At 34.2% G+C, this 23,342-nt stretch overlaps 2 protein-coding genes and 1 pseudogene across 3 annotated transcripts; 1 reads left to right on the plus strand and 2 right to left on the minus strand.

Annotated features, from left to right (window-relative positions):
- Window positions 1–1,452: 1,452 nt before the first annotated feature.
- Window positions 1,453–6,224, minus strand: LOC143603383 (putative methyltransferase PMT21). Its single transcript, XM_077080191.1, has 8 exons — window positions 6,124–6,224; window positions 4,332–4,625; window positions 3,623–3,771; window positions 3,318–3,513; window positions 2,894–3,104; window positions 2,130–2,805; window positions 1,972–2,049; window positions 1,453–1,871 (listed from the first exon to the last, which is right to left on the minus strand). Exons 2-8 carry the CDS (start codon window positions 4,611–4,613, stop codon window positions 1,655–1,657), a joined length of 1,809 nt encoding a protein of 602 aa, XP_076936306.1. The 5' UTR covers window positions 4,614–4,625; window positions 6,124–6,224; the 3' UTR covers window positions 1,453–1,654.
- Window positions 6,225–13,624: 7,400 nt separating this feature from the next.
- On the plus strand, window positions 13,625–14,517 carry LOC143604268 (glutathione S-transferase T3-like). The gene is made up of 2 exons (XM_077080801.1): window positions 13,625–14,072; window positions 14,159–14,517. Exons 1-2 carry the CDS (start codon window positions 13,625–13,627, stop codon window positions 14,515–14,517), a joined length of 807 nt encoding a protein of 268 aa, XP_076936916.1.
- Window positions 14,518–15,265: 748 nt separating this feature from the next.
- On the minus strand, window positions 15,266–21,441 carry LOC143603393 (putative methyltransferase PMT21; annotated as a pseudogene). Its single transcript, XR_013148049.1, has 8 exons — window positions 21,300–21,441; window positions 18,518–18,800; window positions 18,050–18,198; window positions 17,756–17,951; window positions 17,343–17,553; window positions 16,584–17,258; window positions 15,914–15,991; window positions 15,266–15,680 (listed from the first exon to the last, which is right to left on the minus strand). The product of XR_013148049.1 is annotated as a putative methyltransferase PMT21 (transcript).
- Window positions 21,442–23,342: the final 1,901 nt, after the last annotated feature.

Below are 23,342 nucleotides of genomic sequence, written 5' to 3' on the forward strand. Positions count from 1 at the left end.
TTTATTGTTATGTTTGGATGTTTGGTTAACCTATGATAATGATAATGTAATGAATTGTTAATTTGTATTGTATGATAGACATGTAGGGCTGTAAAAAGACCGAGCTGAACTGGGCGAGACCTTGTCCTATGTTTGTTAGACAAACGGACGATTCACGAATGCTCTACTGAACGGAAAATGGTGTTTGTGTCAGTTGACTCGGTTCATTAAGGAATTGAGTTTGTCTGTGTCCGTTCATTAATATTGTAAACGGATACTAGCGGACGCTAATGGACAAAAGAATACTAATGGGCCCTAATGGACAGACGAACACTAACCGACACTAATGAACATTAATAGACAAACATACATAACCGAATCTAATGAGCAAACAAACATAAACGATTACATATTAATTTCAAAAAGTATAATCATTACCAGACGTTACCGGACATTCACGAATTGAATGAACGCAACCTCAGTCCGTGTTCGTCCGTTAAGCTTACCGAACAAAAATTTTATCTTCACTTTCGGTTAGTTTATTAAACAAACGAATATAAATGTACTTCTCACCGAACAGATAGACATGACACAAATGAATAAAATATAAAACACAAAACGTTTTACAATGAAAAATTAACAAAGTTAAATCTGCACCATTTCTCCAATCTAGTGAAGATTTTTGCTCCTATGCTTTACCCAAAAGAATGAAGTTATCTTGATGTCGTTTATCACCTTGGCTAGCGAGAAATATTAGCCATTGAATGTCTTTTTGTTCCTTACATTCCAAATCACCCAACAAGTAATAGCCGAAACCGCTTGTACCGCATGACATTCCTCCCTATTTCTTTTATGTTTGGTTGGATACTCAAGAATTTCTCGTATCGAATCAAAACCATATTGTTTTGGATACTCAAGAATGAACTATTAGTTGTATAATAATATATGCTCATGAAGATTTTCAATATTTTGGTATCATACAAAGAAGTATGATTTTGAAAGTGTTACCATCACTATTATATTCTCACTAGGACCTCACTAGAATGATGCCAAACATCCAAAGCTAAGAATCATCTACTAGTTGGACCACCTTGCCATAGGATTAAGACCCATTGGTTGGTATGAGCCGACCTATCACATGAAAATTAAATGTTGCAATTTCATACATTTAATGTTACTAGATGCCGTGTACTCGTGTCCCATTCTAACATGTATAACATGCCATGAAAGTTGTATATGGCCTAACATTGTCAACCCAACTTCATAACAATTAAGGGTGTGTAATAACTGAATCATTAACCAAAGACCGAATAACTAAAACACAATTGGTTAATAAAATAGATTGGCTGATGTCTTGTACTTTCTACAATGTAACTTTGTACTTCATGCCATAAGAGTTGTAAAAAAGCCTCATTATAATTTATAGCTTGTACTTGATGCTTTAAAAGTTGTACAATACTTGATATTAGTGTGTAAACAAAAGGAGCATTTCCTTAACAAGTTCTTACACAGCCTTACAAAAATAATAAAATTAAATAACTTTAGAACTATTGTTACAACAAAACTATAATGCAACTATTCTTTTTTCTCATGATGTTCATCAATGATTATAAGTATCCAATAAAAATCGAATGATTTGTGAATCAGTTTGTATCTTTTGACTCTTTGAAGTCAACTACGAGCTCTGCTTCGAGTACCAAAGTTTCTTTTGGCAAATCAGAACCTTCTCGGTCTCGATATCATACTCGGTTGATTCTTTGTGACAACCCCATTTCATCCCTTTAGCTAGTGTCGCGATCGCGTCTACAAAGTAGCTCGATTCCCTAATGATCACGTACCCGTTCGGTCTCAAAATCCGGTCCATTTCCAATAACACATATTTCATGTCACACCTACACCAAAAAGTAAGATATTAAAGTAAATGTCGGAACATGATGTGACAGATTACTAGACATGTTGCATTAAATTATAAATAAAACTGCGATAGCTTACCTATGGCTTTCGGTTGTGAACAAGCCGTCGACATGAAGGAGATCGTATGTTCGAGGATATGTCGAGAATGCCTCGCACCTAACGAAAGATTAAACAAGTGAGTTCATACACAAAACATACAAGATTAAGAATGTATTGTACAAAGTCATCAAACTTACCAATCGTGGAAAGTGCCGATGAGACCCCTATCGAAAACCACGGGAAGCGTGTTCGGAGCATACGAAGAAACAACATTCATGACCCAAAGCGGGTCCTCGATTAAAGCTGCAGCGAACCCACCATAAACCGTATTCATATCCATCACATTTCTGATTTTGTTGGTACCGAGAGCCGGAAGCAGCTTCTTGTAGTGCTTCACTCGGCTCTTCCACTTGCTATCGTCATGCTTAAACGCACCGTCACTCCCTCCACGAACATCAGCAACCCGTTCTGGGGCCACGTGTAACCTTTCGGGCCATTTTGCAACCGCTTTCAAGCTAGATTTCTTGTTTTTCGGGTCGGGGACAACCACACACGGTCTCAACGGGGAGTACCATCCTGAATCGGCCTCGGTCCCGTCATCACATTTTGGCGGGTAGTTGTCAGGTGTATCGAGTTGTTTGTAGCAGTTGTTGTCTGTGGACTGCTGCCACACTGCAATATCATCTTTCTTGTTGTATAGTTTAAAGCACATTGAAGTTAGAAGCTCTTGTAACTTCTCGTAATCCGATTTTTGTTCCTCGACTGTCGTGTTCCAACCTCTCCAACGGTTCTCGTAGTTCACGGGTGGGCCCGATAGGACCCAAAAGCCTCCTGGACGGAGGATTCGGTGTACTTCAAGAAGGTAAATTCCACCTGGACGTCATTGATGCATTTTGTCAAACACCGATATGCATCATATAAACATTAAACTAAAATGCAACAAAAGTTTAATATAAAGTACCAAATTCTGTCCATGGGATCAGGCATCTAGAGCAATGAGCCATATCGAACGAGTTCGAAGGGAAAGGAAGACGCTGCGTTGATATGATTCCAAGAATGGCGGGAATTCCACGTTCTAGAGCAAACTGAACTTGGGCTTCATGATTATCTCTTGGAGCAAGAGAAACCGTAAGAATCCCGCGATCGAGCAAGTCACCTCCCCAACTAGCAACCTGCAGGATCAGGGATGAGAACGGTACCATACTGAAAAATAAACTATATACTGATTGGTATTGGTACCATTAAAAATACCAAAATTCCCATAACCAAATGGTACCGATACCGAAAACATGAATAAAACAAATACTGGTATTCGGTAAAAAATGTTTACTATTTGAGATTTAACATCCAAAATAAGCAAGAAAATTTGATCCGAGAAAACTTACCCCGCAACCAGTATCAATGGCGGTACGGACAGTGCCATCTTTCATTCCAGGAATTAAGTTTTGCATCAAATCAACATAAGCACTAACACCATTAGGGAACATAGTACCGCCACCGGGGAAGTAAAACTTCTCCCCTTCTTTCCTTAACCAATGCTGGTTTGATTTCTGTTTGTTGATCCAGTCATATGGGACATTCCTGAAGTACAATATGATTATATATTAATTACACTTTATGTACAAAATTGTAGTTTGAGTTAACTGTAATAAAAAAAGATTGTAAAGATTGGTAAAGATTGAATCTTTACCTGTACCAACATTCGTTTTTGCTCTTTGGCCATCTGATTGGCTCCTTGTAGCCATCGGGTGGCGGTACGAGGCACTCTTTCCTATCGAAAGCGGGTGGACAATGTCGTTCCATGAACGTAAGCCTGTGTCGTCCGTATTTCATCCATCTCTGTGTACAAAAAACCATAGAACACATGCGAATAAGCATACACGAATTCTGATATTTATAAAAGATTACAATGTTGACCCGTTTAGCTAAATGTACCAGCTAAACGGGTAGACCTGTATCAGGTCAAATAAAAAAGTTTAGTTCAAACAAATGGTGCCAATTCCATTTATGCTAATCATGAAGGATTACAATTTCGACTCGTTTAGTTATAACAGCTAACAGGTTGATTATTGGGTTAAAGTTAAAAAGTTTAGTTAAAATGAATGGTGTCAATTCTAATTAATGATGAAATATTATATAAGCTATAACAGCTAAACGGGTTGATCTGTGTTGGGTTAGGTAGAAAAGTTAGTTAAAAACAACTAGTGTCAAGTGCAAGTTGAGAAATAATCAAATGGGTCAAACTGATCCGGCTATTTCTAATGCAAACTGTTTTTTTTAACCATTTCAGTTATTTGTATTGTACTGTAAAATCAATACTAACAAATAAATATTTCCAAGTCAACCTATCCCGTTTTGACCGGCACTAAAAATGACCCGTTGCCACCCGACAAAAGTACCTTTGGATCGGTGCAGGGCGTGTAGTCTTGAAAATCAGCACTGCATTGAGGGAAAGAAACTGATTTCACTTGAACCGGAGTAGAAACCGACTTTTTAGGAGACTCGACCGATTTCACAACTTCGTCGGTGCCAGCGAACCCGTTCTTCTCAGAACAAAAGATCCCGCCAAGATAAAACGAAAACCCGCACAAAACAACAAACATTATCCCCATGGGGACCTTCGAGCTTTTATCACTTGGCTTGAGAGGCTTATCATGCTTGTTATCATCTTTTTGCTTCATTTTTCCTCAACTCTGCTCATAAAATAAAGTAAAAAATGAGTGAATCATAACATTTAAACTGTACTGAAAAACAAATCTAAAATAGTAACTGTGGGGCCCACTTAATCAAAGCCTTTAGACCATGTGTAGTGGGAGAGTTATGAGTAAAGTTATGGCCTATAACTCTCCCTTACACCGCACCCCTCAAAGTTATGAGGTAAAGTTATAGGTTCAAAGTTATGTACATAACGCGCATGGAAGGCAAAATAAAAATAATAAAATAATAAATTTATGGCTTTATGGAGGCTTTATGACTACACTTATGGCTTTATGGAGGCTTTATGACTACACTCTATTTTTGTATAAAACCATAACTCTGACTGGGCGCCACGTGTCGCATAATGCCTGAGAGTGGGGCTTTATGACTACACATGGTCTTAGATCTCCTTCTAACCGACAAAATAAATGAGATATTAACTTGGATCTAATCAAGATCCAAACTTTTATCTAAATAAGTGTTTATTTCATAAATGGAAAGATAAACAAGACAGTTTCTTGAAAACAGACATAGATCTTAAAGCTTACTGTAAATAGAAACTGTGTTATTGAAGTCAAGGACAGATCTAAACTATTAATAGACAGCAAAGTGTAGATCTGATGGTAAAAAGTTTTAATAATTAACTTCAAGATCTGGTGACTAGTGGCAATTACTACTACAATACTACATAGCATAATATGTCAATGTCAGATTTAACTTTATGAAACAAATCACATGAAATTTGGGGCCAAATTACAGGACAAAAGTCTTGTAGGGTCCTAACTGTTTGTGCCCACTGAGGTTGATTGAAGATTGGAGTATCAATCAAGAAACAGATCTCAGGTTCTCAACAACTATTGAATGGAGTGTTTGATTGATCAATCAAGTAATAAAAAAGTGGATCTTGATTCTTGAAGATCAATCAAGTTAGTTTCAGATCAAATACATTGAAAATGCTGTCAAAGTTCAGCTGAAAATCAAGAATTCAATACAAAAATGTTTTTTTTTCAAGATTTATAAAAATTTAATCAAATGAAGTGAACCCATATCTTCAAATCAGATCTGAATCAAGAAACTAAAAACCAAACATAATTGACAATAAAAAAAATGTGCCATATATCAACTCCATTAAAATGCTGTCAAACTTCAGCTAAAAATCAAGAATTCAAGTAAAAATTTGATTTTTATTCAAGATTCACAAGAAATTTAACCATATTAAGTGAACCCCTATCAAATCCATTAAAATGCTGTCAAACTTCAGCTGAAAGTCAAGAATTCAAGTAAAAATTTGATTTTTTTTCAAGATTCACAAGAACTTTAACCAAACGAATTCAACCCATATCTTAAAATCAGATCTGGATCAAGAAACTATAAACAAAATATAATTCACAATAAAAAAAATCAGGGTTGTATCAAATTCTTTAAAAAACACTGCTTGAGTAAAGATCTAGCAAGAACACTAATATATATTAAAAACAGAGGTTGAGTAAGTACCTAGCAAAATGTCAATAAATATTCCAAGATTTGTGGGACAGTTTAGTGAAGCATACACAAGCACAAAGATTCAGTGTTTTGAGACACAAAATCTAAGAACATACATGGATCCCTACATGTATGTATATATATACATATTTGAGATGATTACCATAAAAAGTTACTGCTTTTACACCTTCTGCTTGGCTGTCTTTTATTTTCATAGATTTCCCATTTCTGTCTTGTTTTTTTTTTATTATTTTTTAATAAAAGAAAAAAAGTAATAGAAAGTTTAATGTTCTTTGCTTGTGTCTCTGATTTGTGTCTTTTAATGGTTTTTTCTCTGTTTTTTTCTACATGGGGTTAAACTGCCAAGTACATATATAAAGATTCTGACAGTAGATAAGGTTGTAACTTTGTTTCTATGTTTGGCATGGAAAAAAAACATAAAGTTTTTACCTTTTTCAAGTTTTTTAGATAATGAATCTTGTTAAATTATTATTATTATTTTTTTGAATCTTGTTAAATTATATATTTTTTATTTGTTTTTTATTTTCATGAGCTAAATTTGACATTTTAACATTTTTTTCTAGAAAGACGGATTTCTTTTAATTATTGTCGTATTTGAATTTTGAATCCAAAATTTTTCAAACAATTCTATTTCAATGTGTTTTTATCCAGACTTTTAAATTTGTGACATTTTCTTAAAGTTTAATGTATAGTGTTGTACAAATTCCGACCATGCGCCGATTAATTCCTGATTAATTGCTAGTTCCCACCCCCCACCGATTAAATTTGTGCTAATCGGTCAATGGTGAAATCCGGCTAAAATCAGGATTAATCGGACTTAGTCGGCTTTTTCTGACGAGGTACTGGCCAAAATAGACGGTTTCCGGCGAGAATCAAGCTAAAATCAACGGTTTCCAGCAATATTCCAGTCAATTTCCGACCAAAATGTGTTTGTTATATATAGGTTTATTGGATTTTAATAATCTCTATTAAATCGTATTGTCCGATAATAATCCCTATTCATTTTATCGCCACTTGCGGTCCCAAATTTAATAAAGTTGGCCCGCAATGGTCCCCCGTTAAAAATGACTTAACGACGTTATACTTTTTCCGAATTTCAAACTAATGTTTTAGGGCTTTTGATCGAAAGGAGGATACGAATCGATTGATGTAAAATTTAGCTCGAAAGGTTGATCCAAAACGACGAAATAATGCTTCAATTTCGAGTGTTTAGACAAATCAAGCCGTTTGGATCACTGTTCGAGCTAACTTTTACCTTATTCGATTTGTATCCTCCTTCCGATCAAAATCCCTAATACATTAGTTTGAAATTCGGAAAAAAAGTATAACGTTGTTAAGTCCTTTTTAACGGGGACCACCGGGGGCCAACTTTTTTAAATTTGGGACCGCCAGTGGCGATAAAATGAATAGGGATTATTATCGGCCAATACTGTTCAATATGGATTATTAAAATCCAATAAACCTTATATATAAAGCTGAAAATTGCATATAAAATGTGTAGGTGTATATATAATACTGAAAATTGTACATCAAAGTCCGATTCGATTCATCCTGATTAATCTTGATTTTTGATTAATACCTAGTCTCCACTTCGTCGCCCGACTACTGACTAAATATTTATACAACAGTTAGTATAATTATATAATTATGGGACTAGGAGACTTGGGGATACGCATACACGTATGTACATGGAGCATGAATTTTAGGAAAATGTACTTGCTTAAGTTTAACTAAATACATTTTGTTGAGTAATCAAACTCATTGCAATGACATCAAGCGTAGGAAATTGGACGAATTGTCAGTTTTGACATTTTAGTGAGACGAACGGTAGTAATTGGTGGAAACAACATCGTAATTTCAATATGAAAGTGTGATGCATCGTACTATTAGAAACCGAAGGTTAATCACGTTGATTATTGGAAGACCCGTTAAGATGCTTCCCCAAACCCTCAAATTCGACCCCAAAAAACAAGAATTTGAAAAATCAAATTATTTTTATTCAATTCTGATCAATGATCAGTCACAAAGTAAGTTAACATATTAAATATACATCCAAAATGGGCTTGGGCCGACACAAACAACCACAGGCCCAACAACAACCCAAGTGAAGACCGAAAAAGTAGACAAAAAACATAAAAGTGGCCTAAAAATGTATCTATATGAAAGGCCTATTTTGAAAAAATAAACGGGATAACCCGCCTACCGTAGGTTACCACAACGTGGCCCATGTTCCAACGGTCGTTTTGACTGGTAGCACGCTTGAAACAAAGGCATGTTGCCCATTTTCATGCAGCTCCTCTGGAAGCGTAATCTAGGGCCTCCAGAAATATCATGACCCGATCTTCTACACTTGGGCCCACATCAAAGTGACTTTGACATGATTCAAAGACATACCTAGGGCGTCATACGCATTCTCAAACCTACATTAATTTGTATTCAACATTAGCAAATCGTTTCACTCTCCATTTGACCTAAATGGTTTTCACTTTCCATACGATTAGCTGAAACTTGATCGGAAATTGTCACTCAAGCCTCAAGTAGGAATTAGTCGGGCACGAGAGCGAATCAGATAATCAAAATCACGTTGTTCCTTTCTTTGTTTTCAAATTTCTTTCTTGCAATGGGTTCCATAAGTTTTATTATTATTATTATTATTATTATTATTATTATTATTAATGTAAAAATATTGACCCGTTTCAACAAACCTGCTTTTTTGCCCCACTTACTAAAATTCTAGATCTACAACTGAAAGTAGAAAAAATTTGTTTAAATTAAATTCATAAAAGGGACCACAAACCACTCTACGTTCACTTTCTTGTTTTTGTGTTAATATAGTTTTACACTAACTTTTTTTTTTCACAAATTGTTATTCTAATCTAATCAAACTTCAAAACGCAACATTACATGTTCGTAATTACTACAAGGCAACAACAGGCAACATTTGCACATGATAATGTGTTGTGCTATCGCTTTCGATTTCATGTTACATATGTCATATGTGGTCACACTCGTACCTGCGTAAAATAATTCAATGATATTACAAGAACATGAAGTATGTACAATTAAGAGACCTAGTTATATTAATTACAAAAAAAGTAATATAAATTCAAAAGTGTGTATCAGCCATTGGTGTAAGGTACCTTCAATCTTTGGTTTTAAGGTTAAAGATATTTTGGATCTGCGTGTTTTGATGGTGTAAATTTAGTTTCATATAGTTTGTTGTTGTGTTTGGTGGCGGGCTCTTCTTTGTGTAGTGGAGACGAGATTTTGGATATTTTTTTAACAGGTTATTTTTAATATTTTACAGTTTAGGGAAAAAAAAGTTTCTAGTCAAAATCAAGGCAAAAAAGTATAAAATGTGTTGCACTTTTGGCAGCCTAAATTATGAAATTACTTTGTGGTTTCGGTACTTTCACGATGCCAATGTTAGATTTTATTTTTGATTCAATTATGACAACAAATTGGCTTTTGGTTACACATGCATGGTCATGCAATATATGGTGCAAAAGTAGATGCTATATCATGAATTAGAAAAAGTAAACGAAGTGACAACCAAAAGCAAAGCAATGGTGTATATATGTGTTTGTAAATATTACATTATAGTTATTATTGTAACTTGTTTGTCGTGTATCTTTTGAACTATAATTTTTATATGTTTCTTTGGTAATTTTGTGTTTCATAAACATAACGCTATGACTTAGTTATGCTTTATAAGAAACTTGTTAAACCAGTAAAGTAACGTACATGCTTGATTTAAAAAGTATTGTAGTTCAAAATCATTTGTGGAGTTTGATAAATAACTAATACCATGTAATGCATTATGGCAACTAACAATTTGATTAAAAACAAACCAGCTAGTTTAAACTTTAAACCATCAAAATCGATAATTTTGACCCGTTGGCTAGTCCAACCAATCCAACCATCTCGACTAGCTTTGGTTTGTCGCATTCAATAATCATAGTTACTGGTTCAACCAATTTTTTTTTCCAATCTCTTGTAAAATTTGTGAACTGTGATCACAACTCTTTTATTTTGTGTATGTTATAAAATTTCAAATGATTAAACTATACTATAGATAATATTTAAGCCTTGTCGTATCGAAGAAAAAAGAGAAAGCTACATCAAGGTTAAATCATATTTAATTGAATTTTATGTCTATAACCAACTCTTACGCTTTCATCATAATGATTGATAGTGAATTTTCTTTTTAAATAAACAAAAAAAAACTATTATTGCTTGTAAATAAACTCCACACAAGTGAGACGCTTTTAGTTGTAACTATTAAATTTTAAAGTTTAAAAAACTATTTTAAGATTAGGACTTAGACGTAGTTTAATAGTCTCTTTTAGTGTTTCTATTAAATCATGTAGAAGTATAATATGATTGATTCACTTAAAAAATTTCTTTTATGTTATTGTAGCCTCTTAATGGGTACTATTATATAAAAAGGAAAATGTTTTTTTTGTTAATATTTTAAAACAATGCTAAAAGATTTATTTAAAATAATAAAGTTATGTACTTAAGTACATATCAACGAAACTAACAAAATTTTGGTAATGTTAATGAATTTTGTGAAGTCCGGTGATGTCTAGTTGTCGGTAGTAGTTGTTGGTGAAGGGTGAATTAATATTAATAAAAAGAAAGAGACAGATGGCTTTTCACGTAACGATACTATACTACATTGATTTCCTGTATTAATTACGCAACTCCCACTCTTTTACGTTTACTTGCTAATAAACATTATTATCTTTTCTTTAGCCCGTCACCCGGATACACCCAATAAACAAAAAGGAACACTCACGTCTGTCATCGCTAATAACGTTGGTGACCTGGCTAGCCATTCAAAAGCCCACTGTGATAAAACCATTGGCTCAGGGCCTCAGGCACAACATTTTGTCACGAATAAGATTCGAATCAGTAGCATCTCCTAAGTAACTCGAAAGTTGTTAGATAAAAGCTTGCTCAAAATCAATTAAGTTGTAAACGAGCTGGCTCGGTTAACCTTATTTGCAACCGTAGAATCATAATTCAAGCTTGACCATGGCTTTACTTGTTTAGATTGTTTAAGTTAAACCCAAATTTTAATGCTCTATATACGGGTAACTTTTATTATTATTATTATTATTATTATTATTATAATACTGATTTGTGACTTGGCATTTGACTTAGGTAATTTGATGAGACTTGACAATACATATATGTTGTATTATATTAAACCCTTTTTTTTATTTTGGTAATAACTATGTTGAGTTAGGATTATTCAAATAGCTCAAAGCTCGCTTGAAACCAACTCAATTGTAAATGAGCTGAGTCAACTTCATTCGGTTTGTAACAATTTGATCCAAAAAAAACAACAAAAGGAGATTGATCAGTTCATAAGTACACCAATGTCGATCCAACTACAAGTACATCGTTCTAATTTCTCAATTTGAGTGTTTTACTAAGGCTTTCTACTATTTGGATAATTAATCGTGCATTCATACACAAAATCTCATCATTTTTATAGCGATAATATATAGCTAAACAACATACCATCACAACTAGGTGTAGGGTTTGTTTTTAGTATTTGTGTGCAACTTTGTTGCATGAACGTTATTAAGCGTTAGACATGTTTCTAACCATTTAACCTTTTGGTTTTGTATTGTTTTATTTTCACTTTCCTTAATATTGCTTCGTTTTTGTATATTTTAAGATGATCATAGATTTTAGTATAAAATAGTTAAATGATCGCTAGTAACTATATGATACTCGTAGACATGAGACTTTACTTATTTTGTATATGAAGATTAATTATGTTTTATTTTAAACTGACGACGATCTTCGATCAGTTGTGATGAGCGTGAAAAATGTATATCACATAAGTATAAAGTTAAAAATTATTATAAAAATAAAATAGAGTATTTACAAATATACATCACAAAAGTGCGAAGCTAAAGAAAAATATAAAAATAGAATAACGTCTCATTTATACAATATTCATCTGATAGTTGACACAATACAAAAAATAAATAAACGTCAAGCTTTATGAACTTCATGTTAAAAAGTTTTCAACAAAGCAACTTTATCCCGGTAAATCGTTATATCTTTTAGAAAGAAACATGGCAAAAAGCGATATCAAATAAAATAACAAAAAATGCATAATATTTTGTATGATATTCTAATGAAAAAGTTACATATATATTAATATTTTGAATTAAATTATTTAAATATATAATAACACTTATACTATAAAAAAAAGGGAAATTAATAGATGATGAAGCATGAGTTCTTCAATGGAGACCTGGGTTCGATCTTTACATATAACACTTTGGGAAGGCATGAGTGACTCAATGAAGGAAGACCGAGAACTTTGTAATCTCCTGCTCGATCCTGAGGACGTCCATGTTTTACTAGCACGGGCCTTCGAACGGGTGAGTTTTCCTTGTAACTGGAGATAACTGAGAGGCGTTTAAGGTTTCCGTACGGCCGAGTTAGGCCAACTAATAATAGCATTTAGCCATTGGGTCATCTCGTACAAAATACCTAGACAATTCTATGTTTGTTGGTGGTTAATAAAAAAATAGACGATGAAGCATGAGCACATGCATGAGTGTATCTTGTTAACCATTTCTTTATTTATTTACTCAAACCCACCGTCTATCACTCTTATATCCTATGCAATACAACAATTACAAATCTATTTCCAATGAATGAAATCAGAAAATTCCCCATGTTTATCTCATTTTACATGCACTCAGACTCTCTCCAATGCTTACTTTGGAGAGGATGCACTTGGTGACATGAATGATGCATGTAGAAGGATGCATTGGAGTATAAAGGAGAGGATGCACATACTTCCTCCAAGTGCAACCAAATGCACCCTAATGTGGGGTCCACGTAATTTAATTTATTTTTGTTATTAAAAAATCACATACTTTATTAAATAAAAAAAGCAATTTTAAAAGTGAAAAAGCCATGAACGGCTAGATAAGTTGTAGTTTTTTTTTTACAAATATATTTAAAAAAAACGGCTAGTTTTTTCTCCCTATAAATACCCATTAATAGTAACTCATTTTTCACCTCAAAATCTTACAAACTCTCAAATTTTTTCAACATCACACTTTCAAAATGGATCGAAGACAGCAATTTTCTTTCACTGGTTTGTTAAACGATGATGATGATCAACAAAACCCACAACAACAACAACAACCATCATTCCCTCTTTTCTCACAATCACAAAACCTTTCTCAGTTTTCACAAGAACAACCATATCCCCAGTTTCAACAAGGACCTTCATTCCCGCAATTTGGACAATTTCCTGTCATGCCACAGTTTCAACAACCTGCTTTTGATCCTCAACAATTTCTTCAATGGCAACAGCTTCAAAAAACCTCCCAAATGCAACAACCTTAGTTTCAGCAAACTCAAGAAGATCTTGTGGAATCACCATCAAAGGCAAAGCCAAAAAAAAAGATAAAGAATAAGAAGCCAAGCAAGATGGTGACTGAGAAGAATGACGAGCAACCAACAAAGACGAGTCGTCAAAAGTGGCCTAATAGTGGAGGTGTTGCTTGCCCAAGGTGTGATTTCAAGTTCCGTGGATCCAATCATTGGCAACAACCAAACTGGGGATGCCTATTGGAGTGAGGTTGAAAAATATTATAATGAAAGTGAACCTGTAATTCCACGAGATGCTCACAATCTACGGAGCCATTGGCATATGTTTAAATCTAAGGTGAATAGATTTAATGAATTGTATCTACAAGTGAAATCTCGTTACAGGAGCGTTTGGTCAGATGACCAGTACATCCAAGAAGTTAAACAATTGTATATCAACGATCCATCTAACAAGACTTCTGCTACTTTCGCATACGAGCATGTATGGAATGTTGTCAAAGATCATCGTAAGTACAAATATGCTACGCATGTTCATGGTTTTCAACCACCTAAAAGAACAAAAAGTAACAGCTCAGGGGGGGGGGGTATACGAGTTCTGCTTCCGATGCCAACTTTGGTCAATCTCCTGAAATCACAATATCACTTGAAGATGTTAATAATGAAGACTTTGAAGTTCAAGTTCAGCAGGTTGCTCCAACACGTCCAATTGGGAGGGACAAGGCCAAAGCCAAGCTAAAGGGCAAAGCAGGAATAGAGTCGTCTGAATACGACATGAGGAAGCTAAAGCTTATTGATGAGATATCCTCGACCAATCGTGCTAAGAGTGAATCGATCAGCAAATTCGAGCATAGAATTGATAAATTCTATGAAATTGAGGAAAAGAAGCTCGAGATGAAACAAAAAAAATTACTCTTACTTGACACGACTTACATGAATCCAGCTCAACGAGCTGAACACGAGGCAATGTGCGCTGAAATCCGCGAGAAATACGGCTACAATCGTATTTAACGCTTGCTTATGTATTTTTAATTTTAGGAAAATGTAATTTCTTTTTATGTATTTTTATTTTAGGAAATGTAATTTCTTTTCATGTATCTTTATTTTTAGGAAATGTAATTTCTTTTTATGTATCTTTATTTTTAGGAAATGTAATTTCTTTTTATGCAATTTAATTTTAAACTCCCAACGGCTAGTATAACTAAAAAAATTCAAATTCCCAACGGCTAGTTTCTAACGACTAGTTTCTAACGGATAGTTTAACGGCTAGTTTCTAACGGATAGTTTAACGGCTAGTTTCTAACGACTAGTTTTTTAACGGCTAGTTTATAGCGACTAGTTTGCCCGAGTAAAAAAACTTAATTTTAGGTTATGGTTTCATTAAGTTTTATTTTGATTTTTATTCTTAATTCTACTTTAATTTAAATATATGTGTTTTACTTTTTCTAGGAAATGTAACTTTTTTATGTAATGCAAGTTTAATTTTTATTTAATTTTATCTTGTTTATTATTTAAATATATTTTTACATTTATTTATTAAATATTTTTTAAAACTACAAAATAAAAGTTTTTAAATAAAAATTAAAAAAGAAATAATGATGTGGAAGAGATAGGTTGCATGTAGAAATGATGGGTTGGAGTTAAAAAGAGGAGAGAGGATGCATGTATAAAGGACGAGTAAAACGCTGATGTGACAGTGATGACTAAGATGCATTTAGTAAATGCAGGCTGTTGCATTGCGGGTAGTCTTAGAGTTGGAGACATATATACATCACAATTCACAAGAATAAAACCATCATAACTTGTATGATTGTATCTCATGCTATAAAGGTGCACAATGTGTAGTAATAACTTCTACCTCATGATATAGAAGTTGTACATTATTAATTGATATAAAATTAAAGTGACCTTACGCCTGGTACAAAAATAATTTTAATAATTTTTTTGGTCGGGTTTGTTACGAGCTTTGCTTCGAGTACCAAAGTTTATTCCGGCAAATTAGAACCTTCTCGGTCTCAGTATTATATTCGGTGGTTTCTTTAAAACAATCCCATTTCATTCCTATCGCTATTGTAACGGCGGCTTCTACAAAATTGCTCGATTCCCTAATGATCGCGTACCCGTTTGGTCTTAATATCCGATCCATTTCCAATAACACGTATTTCATATCACATCTAGACAAAATAGTCATTGTCAAAGCAACAAGCCAGTTAATAAAAGAGTGACGGTTAAAAGGAAAAGAAGAAAAGAAAAAAAGAATAACCCATAGACCATAGTTAAGAAGAAGAGGGTCAGCTGCCGACAAAGATCCAATAAGTCAATAACAACATTAATTTGTCATAAAGTCAACTAAATATGTTTGACCTAAAGCAGCCGTGATAAAGAACAAAGTAATATAATTGCTTACCTATGACTTTCACTTGTGAAGAGTCCGTCTGCATGAAGGAGATCATACGTTCGAGGATAAGTTGAAAATGCTTCACACCTAAAAAAAGATAAAAACAGGTAGTTTAGTCGATTTTAGTTACGGTTTGTTAGATTTCTAATTGTTTTATTTTAGACTATGCTCCTAAATTAAAATTAGCATACATGAAATTTATTTACTCAGTGTTTGCTTATAACAATTATGTATTTATAAGTTACCATGTTGATAAGTTGTTCACGTTAGTAATCGAAAACATGAATGATGTGATAAACCTATAACTATTTGTGTACCTATTACAACATATGAGTATGATCCAGACGACATGATTAATTGCCAGCTTGGTCGATTTTCCCTTTAGGATGTATGTTAATGACGGAATTATGGTTTTGTAAAAAACGAATTATGAGAGAGAGGGAGGCACATGAATTTTATGATGTGTGATTTGGTTAGGTTGTGATGTTAATTATTCTCTCCATATATATACACCCGTTGGGAACCCCTTTATTAATAAGTAAGGGTAATATGGCTCATCAACAATTATCAAGATAATATATTATAAGGTATATAATTTAATTATTTTGATCTTATGATAATATAAATGATAATGATGATCATATAAATAAATATATAAAATACATTTATTCTTACATACCAATCATGAAAAGTGCCGATGAGACCCCTATCGAAGATCACTGGAAGTGTATTGGGAGCATATGAGAGACAACGTTCATGACCCAAAGTGGATCCTCGATTAAAGCTGTAGCAAAACCACCATAAACCGTATTCATATCCATCACATTTCTGATTTTATCGGTTCCCAGAATCGGAAGCAACTTCTTGTAATGATTCACTCTGCTTTTCCACTTGCCATCCTTGTGCTTGAATGCACCTTTACAGTTGCCACGAATACCGTTAACCCGTTCTGGAGCTACGTGCAATCTTTCAGGCCATTTTGCAATTGATTACAGGATCGATCTCTTGTATTTTGGGTCGGGTCCATGTACACAAGGCCTCAAGGGGGTGTACCATCCTGAATCGGGTTCGATACTATCATCACATATTGGCGGGTAGTTGTCTGGAGTATTGAGTTGTTTGTAGCAGTTGTTGTTTGTGGATTTTTGCCACACTGCAATATCGTCTTTCTTGTTGTATAACTTAAAGCACATTAAAGATAGAAGCTCTTGAAATTTTTGGTGCTCGGTTTTTTGTTCTTCGATTGTTGTGTTCCAACCTCTCCAATGTTTCTCGTAATTTATAGGCGGGCCCGATAAGACCCAAAAGCCTCTTGGATGGAGGATTCTTTGCACTTCAAGAAGATAAATTCCACCTGAATGTCACCGGCGTATTTTATAAAACAATTGGACTGCATCATGTAAAACAGCATCGTTGTGTCAAAAGTTTAAAAAAGTACCAAACTCTTTCCATGGGATCAAGCATCTAGAGCAATGGGCCATGTCAAATGAACTAGAAGGGAATGGGAGACGATGCGTTGATAGGATTCCAAGAATGGCAGGAATCCCGCGTTCTAAGGCAAACTGAACCTGCGCCTCGTGGTTATCTCTAGGAGCAAGAGAAACTGTAAGAATACCACGATCAAGCAAGTCACCTCCCCAACTAGCAACCTAGAGATAAAATGTTGTTAATTGCAGCTCTTAGTTTCACCAGTTTCAACAATAAAGGTTATTATCTGTGTGACTTGACCGAATTGAAATTGGAAAATCAAATTAAAAGGCACCCGGGCCTTTAAAAAACCAACCCTGGTGGAAAAAAAAAACCTAGGCCTGCCATGACTTTATGTAAAGAAAGCAAATGCACAAAACTCACCCCACAACCGATATCAATGTCGGTACGAACAGTCCCATCTTTCATTCCGGGAATTAAGTTTTGCATTAGATCAATATAAGCACCAACACCATCAGGAAACATAGTACCACCACCGGGGAAATAAAACTTTTCCCCTTCTTTCCTTAACCAATGTTGATTAGATTTTTGTTTGTTAATCCAATCATATGGGACATTCCTAAAGTATATTTAAACAAAAAGGTTATGAAGGTGAATAAATTGTGATCAAAGTTTAATCTAAATGACTATAAACATTAACAAAGATGGAATCTTTACCTATACCAACATTCATTTTTGCTTGTTGGCCATTTGATCGACTCCTTGTAGCCATCGGGTGGAGGTACTAGACACTCTTTCCTGTCAAAAGGTGATGGACAATGGCGCTCCATATATGTAAGTCTTTGTTTTCCGTATTTCTTCCATCTCTACTTACCCAAATCATAAATCACATGTGGTTAAGCAAACAAGTATTTTCATAAAGCATACAAATTTAATTCATATAGAGGATATAATGGATAATTTGGACAATGATTTAACTCAAATAAATCTAACCCAATCATAAATAAAAGTTCAGCTTAAAATGCAATATGTAACATAAGTCAAATAAATAGTAATTAAAAGGGAAAACATATAAAGTAAAAAAGTATTAGCTAAAAAGTAATCAAATGGATTAAAATCCTATAATCGAACTAGCTTTAACATGTTATCAACCCATTTATCTTGTCACCCTACACGACACAATACCTTAGGATCTGTGCAAGGTGTGTAGTCTTGTAAATCAGCACTGCATTGTGGGAATGAAATATATTTCACTTGGACCGAAGTTGAAATGGTTCTTTTTTGAGATTCAGTTGATTCCATAATGACAAATCCATTCTTTTCGGAACAAAAAATGCTACCAAGATTGAACGAAAACCCGCACAACACAATAAGTGTTATTCCCACTTGCACCATCTTTGAATTTTTATTACTTAATCTTACGAACTCATTATTTTTCAACATCATTTTCTCTACCTGTTTACAAAATCTGTAAAAAGTAAAGTGAAAAATCAAATGACTTTTAGTATTGAAATTTGGTAATAAATTTGGGTCAAAAGTGATGGTGACAAAATACATATATACTTATTACATTAATTGGTGATATTGGTCTTATAATTTACAATACTTCAAATATTTAATAAAATGCAATATAATCTGTATTTATTACATATTTAACATTCTATAGAAACAATGGGTACACTAATGACTAAATTCTATTTTTAATAAGTATTCTACCTATTTGTTTTATTGCTCTTTTATTATATCTTTATTAGTAATAAATTTTAATAACTATCAATAAGTTTTTAAAATAAGTTAATATCATTGATAATTTTTTAAATAAGATAATGTGCCATATAAAATATTCAGTTCATTTTAAACATCTTGACAAGATCTTTTGGTTGAAATCAATTTGAGTTTGGTAATTACTACAAATCCTAAGTTATTTGTTAGAGGGTGTATAGTTTTGGTGTCCATGTCAGTTTCGTCTTGAAAAGTTAAAAAAAATCGAGCCCAAGTTTTAGGAATAAAGTCATCTTAGTATTAACAAAAGCTGAGTGGGACTGAGTTTGTTGTAGCTCAATTTCATGATCTCCTAAGCGCCAAGCATCGGTGTCGCGTTCAAGTGCAGAAGCTGAATATCGCGGTGTTGCCAAAGCTAGCTGGCTCCACAATTTATTGCTCGAATTATATTTGCCCAATTGGCGTGCCACAATTGTATATTTTGACAACATCTCTGTTGTTTATCTTTTCAACAACCCGATTCAACACCAAGTCACCAACACACCAAACATGTGGAAATTGTATTCATTATATTCATGAAAAGGTTCGGCTAGGCCATGTTCTTGTTCTCCATGTTCCATCCTCATTCCAGTATACTGATATTTTTACCAAAGGACTTTAAAGACAATTATTTGAAGAGTTTCGTACAAATTTGATTTTCCGCAAAACTCACTATTTAAATGCGGCTGCTTAATGGCGAAGGAATATTTGATGTATATAAGTATATGTATCTAGGGAAAGTCCAATATTCTCCATAATTATAGGATTGAGGTTGTTCTATATATTGGGATGCATATTGTAAGTTTGTCTATTATTCATTCAATATGATTCTGTGCCCGCTACACCATCTCCGTTTTTACTATGATTCTTTATTGACAGAATTACAAATTTTGTCCTTTAAAAAAAGCCAAATTACGGTTCGTGTCCTTTTCTAAGTTTCCTTGCAGGCGGTGTACTTTAAACTTTTTTTTTCTACACGTTATGTCCTTTACGCTAACTGGGTTAGAAAAACTCAGTTAAATGCCCTCACGTGAGGTGCATGTGAGGGCATATTAGTCTTTTTGCCTACCTGCAACTACTTCTTTCTTCTTCATTTTCACTGCTGCTGCTTCTTCTTCTTCTTCATCACCATACCTCCCACTCTTCTTCTTAACCATCTACCCCTTTCTTCTTCAGCCATCACCGTCACTCACCACATCTCACTCACCATCTTCTTCTTCTTTATTTCTCCCTTGTAAACCTTAAACACCATCTAAGCTTCTATGTTACCGCCAACCACCATCCAATTCACCTTAACTACCATCCAATTCACCTGTACCCACGATCCAAAAACCCTATCACCGCCAACCACCCCCCTATACCCACGATCTTTCTTCTATGTTACCGCCAACCACCCTCTGAACATCACAGCCGCCTAGAATCCGTCTAACTACCATCCAATTCACCTGTAACAATTACCCCCTAAACCGGATCTAAATCAGAAACGAACCCGCGGCTCTTTCAGCTTCTAGTCATGGTGGTATGAGTTGTTTCTCTTCCGATTGGTCTTGCAGGTCTCGATATTCAGATTTGGAAGGAAGAGATCCGTGGTTGTTGGTTCACAATAGGGATTCCAAGTTAGGGTATAGGGTTTTTGCAGGAAGATGGTGAAAAGATGATTCGTGGGTGGCGATGGGGGGTGGTTGGTCGGAAAATTAATTAATGGTGAGGAGGCGGTGGATTATTGGTCCTCCGAACTAGTTAGGAGCTCCTCTACGCGGGAGATGTGGTGAGTGACGGTGATGGCTGAAGAAGAAAGGGGTAGATGGTTAAGAAGAAGAGTGGGAGGTATGGTGATGAAGAAGAAGAAGCAGCAGCAGTGAAAATGAAGAAGAAAGAAGTAGTTGCAGGTAGGCAAAAAGACTAATATGCCCTCACATGCACCTCACGTGAGGGCATTTAACTGAGTTTTTCTAACCCAGTTAGCGTAAAGGACATAACGTGTAGAAAAAAAAAGTTTAAAGTACACCGCCTGCAAGGAAACTTAGAAAAGGACACGAACCGTAATTTGGCTTTTTTTAAAGGACAAAATTTGTAATTATGTCTTCTTTATTTATATAATAAAGAACCAACACTCAGTTGGAATTATGAATTTAACTCAAAAACTAAATGCTTTTTCAATATTCATAACTGCTAACAACATAAAAAACAGAGGTGGAGTAAGTACCTGGCAAATTGAATACAAATCCAAAGAAAATGTGTGACAGATCAGTGAACCATACGCAAACACAAGGATTAAGTGATTTTAGGAACATAATCCAAGAAAATTGATGATTATGGTGGTCTGGTCTCCCTACATGTTTGTATACATAGATACATCCATAATATATATATATATATATATATATATATATATATATATATATATTTTATTGATTTCCCATTTGTATGATATTTTACTTATGGACCATATGTGAAGATTCTATAGAAGATAAGGGTGTAAGGATGCTTACAAGTTTATCAAGAGAAAACAATACAAAGTTGAATGTTGTATTATTTATATATGTATTTATTATTTATTTGAAGTTATGTCATTTAAATCAATTTTGGATTTTTTTTGCTTGATGTGTAGTATATCTTGTTTCTTTATGCATAATTGACATTTGGTATAAAGCACACAATATAGATGCTAAAAATATCACAAGTTAATGTCACAAAGTAACAACTTTGTTTGTATGTCTTGTCACATGGACTCATACTTTTTTCTTTTTTTTTAATTCATAATATGATACTTTGTAGTTATTATAACTGGCTACCTGTCAAATTATAGAAGACTTGAAATTCAAAGAATATCTCAGTTCCAGAAACATTTTAATCATTAAAATTTCCTTAATAATGATAAATTCTAATTTCCTCTACAATCATGTTATTATCTTTCACAGCGTCTAATCATATTCAGTTTGTAGCTCTAAAACTTGAAATCAAATGAACTGAACATTGAACGAATTTCTAAATCAAACGATTCTTTACGAACAAACATTTAAATCGGTTGTATTTTTTTATAAAAAAAAAGAAAGTGATTATAACTAGGTATATCACAAAATCCTCCATAATTTTAATTAAGAACAAATTTTTAATTTAAATTCTGTATGTTTTACCAAGGATTTGTGATACGAATACGCTAGTACAATACATTCAATTCGATTCCTGTGTTTTGAACCAGTAATATACAGTTAGTATATTAATCTAAAGTTCATAATTTACAAATTGTATTCATTAATAAATATTTCAAGTAAGAATCCATAAATAATGTATTTAACAATGAATATACTTAAGTTCTCAAAATCCATGATGTATCCACCAATGAATACACTAATGTATCAATAATATATACACGCATTAAATTCACCGTTGAACACATTAAAGCATTGATAAGGGGGGAGGGGTGGTGGATGTGATGCAATTTCTCATTACACACCTTACCCAATTAAATGGTACATCACCAACTTCATATCCATTACATGTGCTGGATTTTTACTAGGGATGGTGGTGTGGTGTGGTGTGGTGTGGTGTGGTGTGATGGAATTTTTTTTAATAAATATAAATAAAAATAAAACAATATTACATTAAATAAAAAAAATAAAACAAGATTACATTAAATAAAAACAACTAAATAAAAAAAAACGACAAAAAAAAAACTACGGCCCTTCCCAGCCCCACTTGTCGCATATCTCGCGTTTGCGTTGAATTAAGATTGATTTAAGGGGTTCCTCAAGATGATCGTGCGGTTGTAGGATGAAAGTTAGATCGGCGTTTTTTTGGTTTTCATTCAAATGATTGATATACGTCTCCTCACGTTTCATTTATAAAATATGAGCATGTTTCTTTTGTTCGTCTCGACCATTTCCGCCATCTTAAGGCGGACGGGGCACCGCGTGATAAGTCACCCATCACGCGTGATGGCTCTTAGCACACCGCCGCCGGTCCTTTGTCAAGCGTGAGGGGGGAGTGTTGCGTGATGGCCATCACACAAATGATGAGGTGGAAATCGAGGAAATGGAACATTGGAGGGGAGGAGCCATTGGAGGGGAGAGTGTTTGGCCGGAAAAAAATGGTTGGTTGGTTTTGGCCGGAAAAAGGTCCGTTCCGGTGATTTTTTCTTGCCGGAGCTCCGGTGATGAACGGATCTGGTGCGCGATGAACGGATCTGGTGGTTGGTAGTGTCGTCGGGTACGGATCTGGTGGTTTGTTGGTTGGTGTTTGGCCGGAA

The sequence above is a fragment of the Bidens hawaiensis genome, unplaced genomic scaffold (genome assembly GCF_021521415.1).
Source record: "Bidens hawaiensis isolate Kalapana, Puna unplaced genomic scaffold, B.hawaiensis_p1.1 tig00001961_1, whole genome shotgun sequence".
Lineage (NCBI taxonomy): Eukaryota > Viridiplantae > Streptophyta > Magnoliopsida > Asterales > Asteraceae > Bidens > Bidens hawaiensis.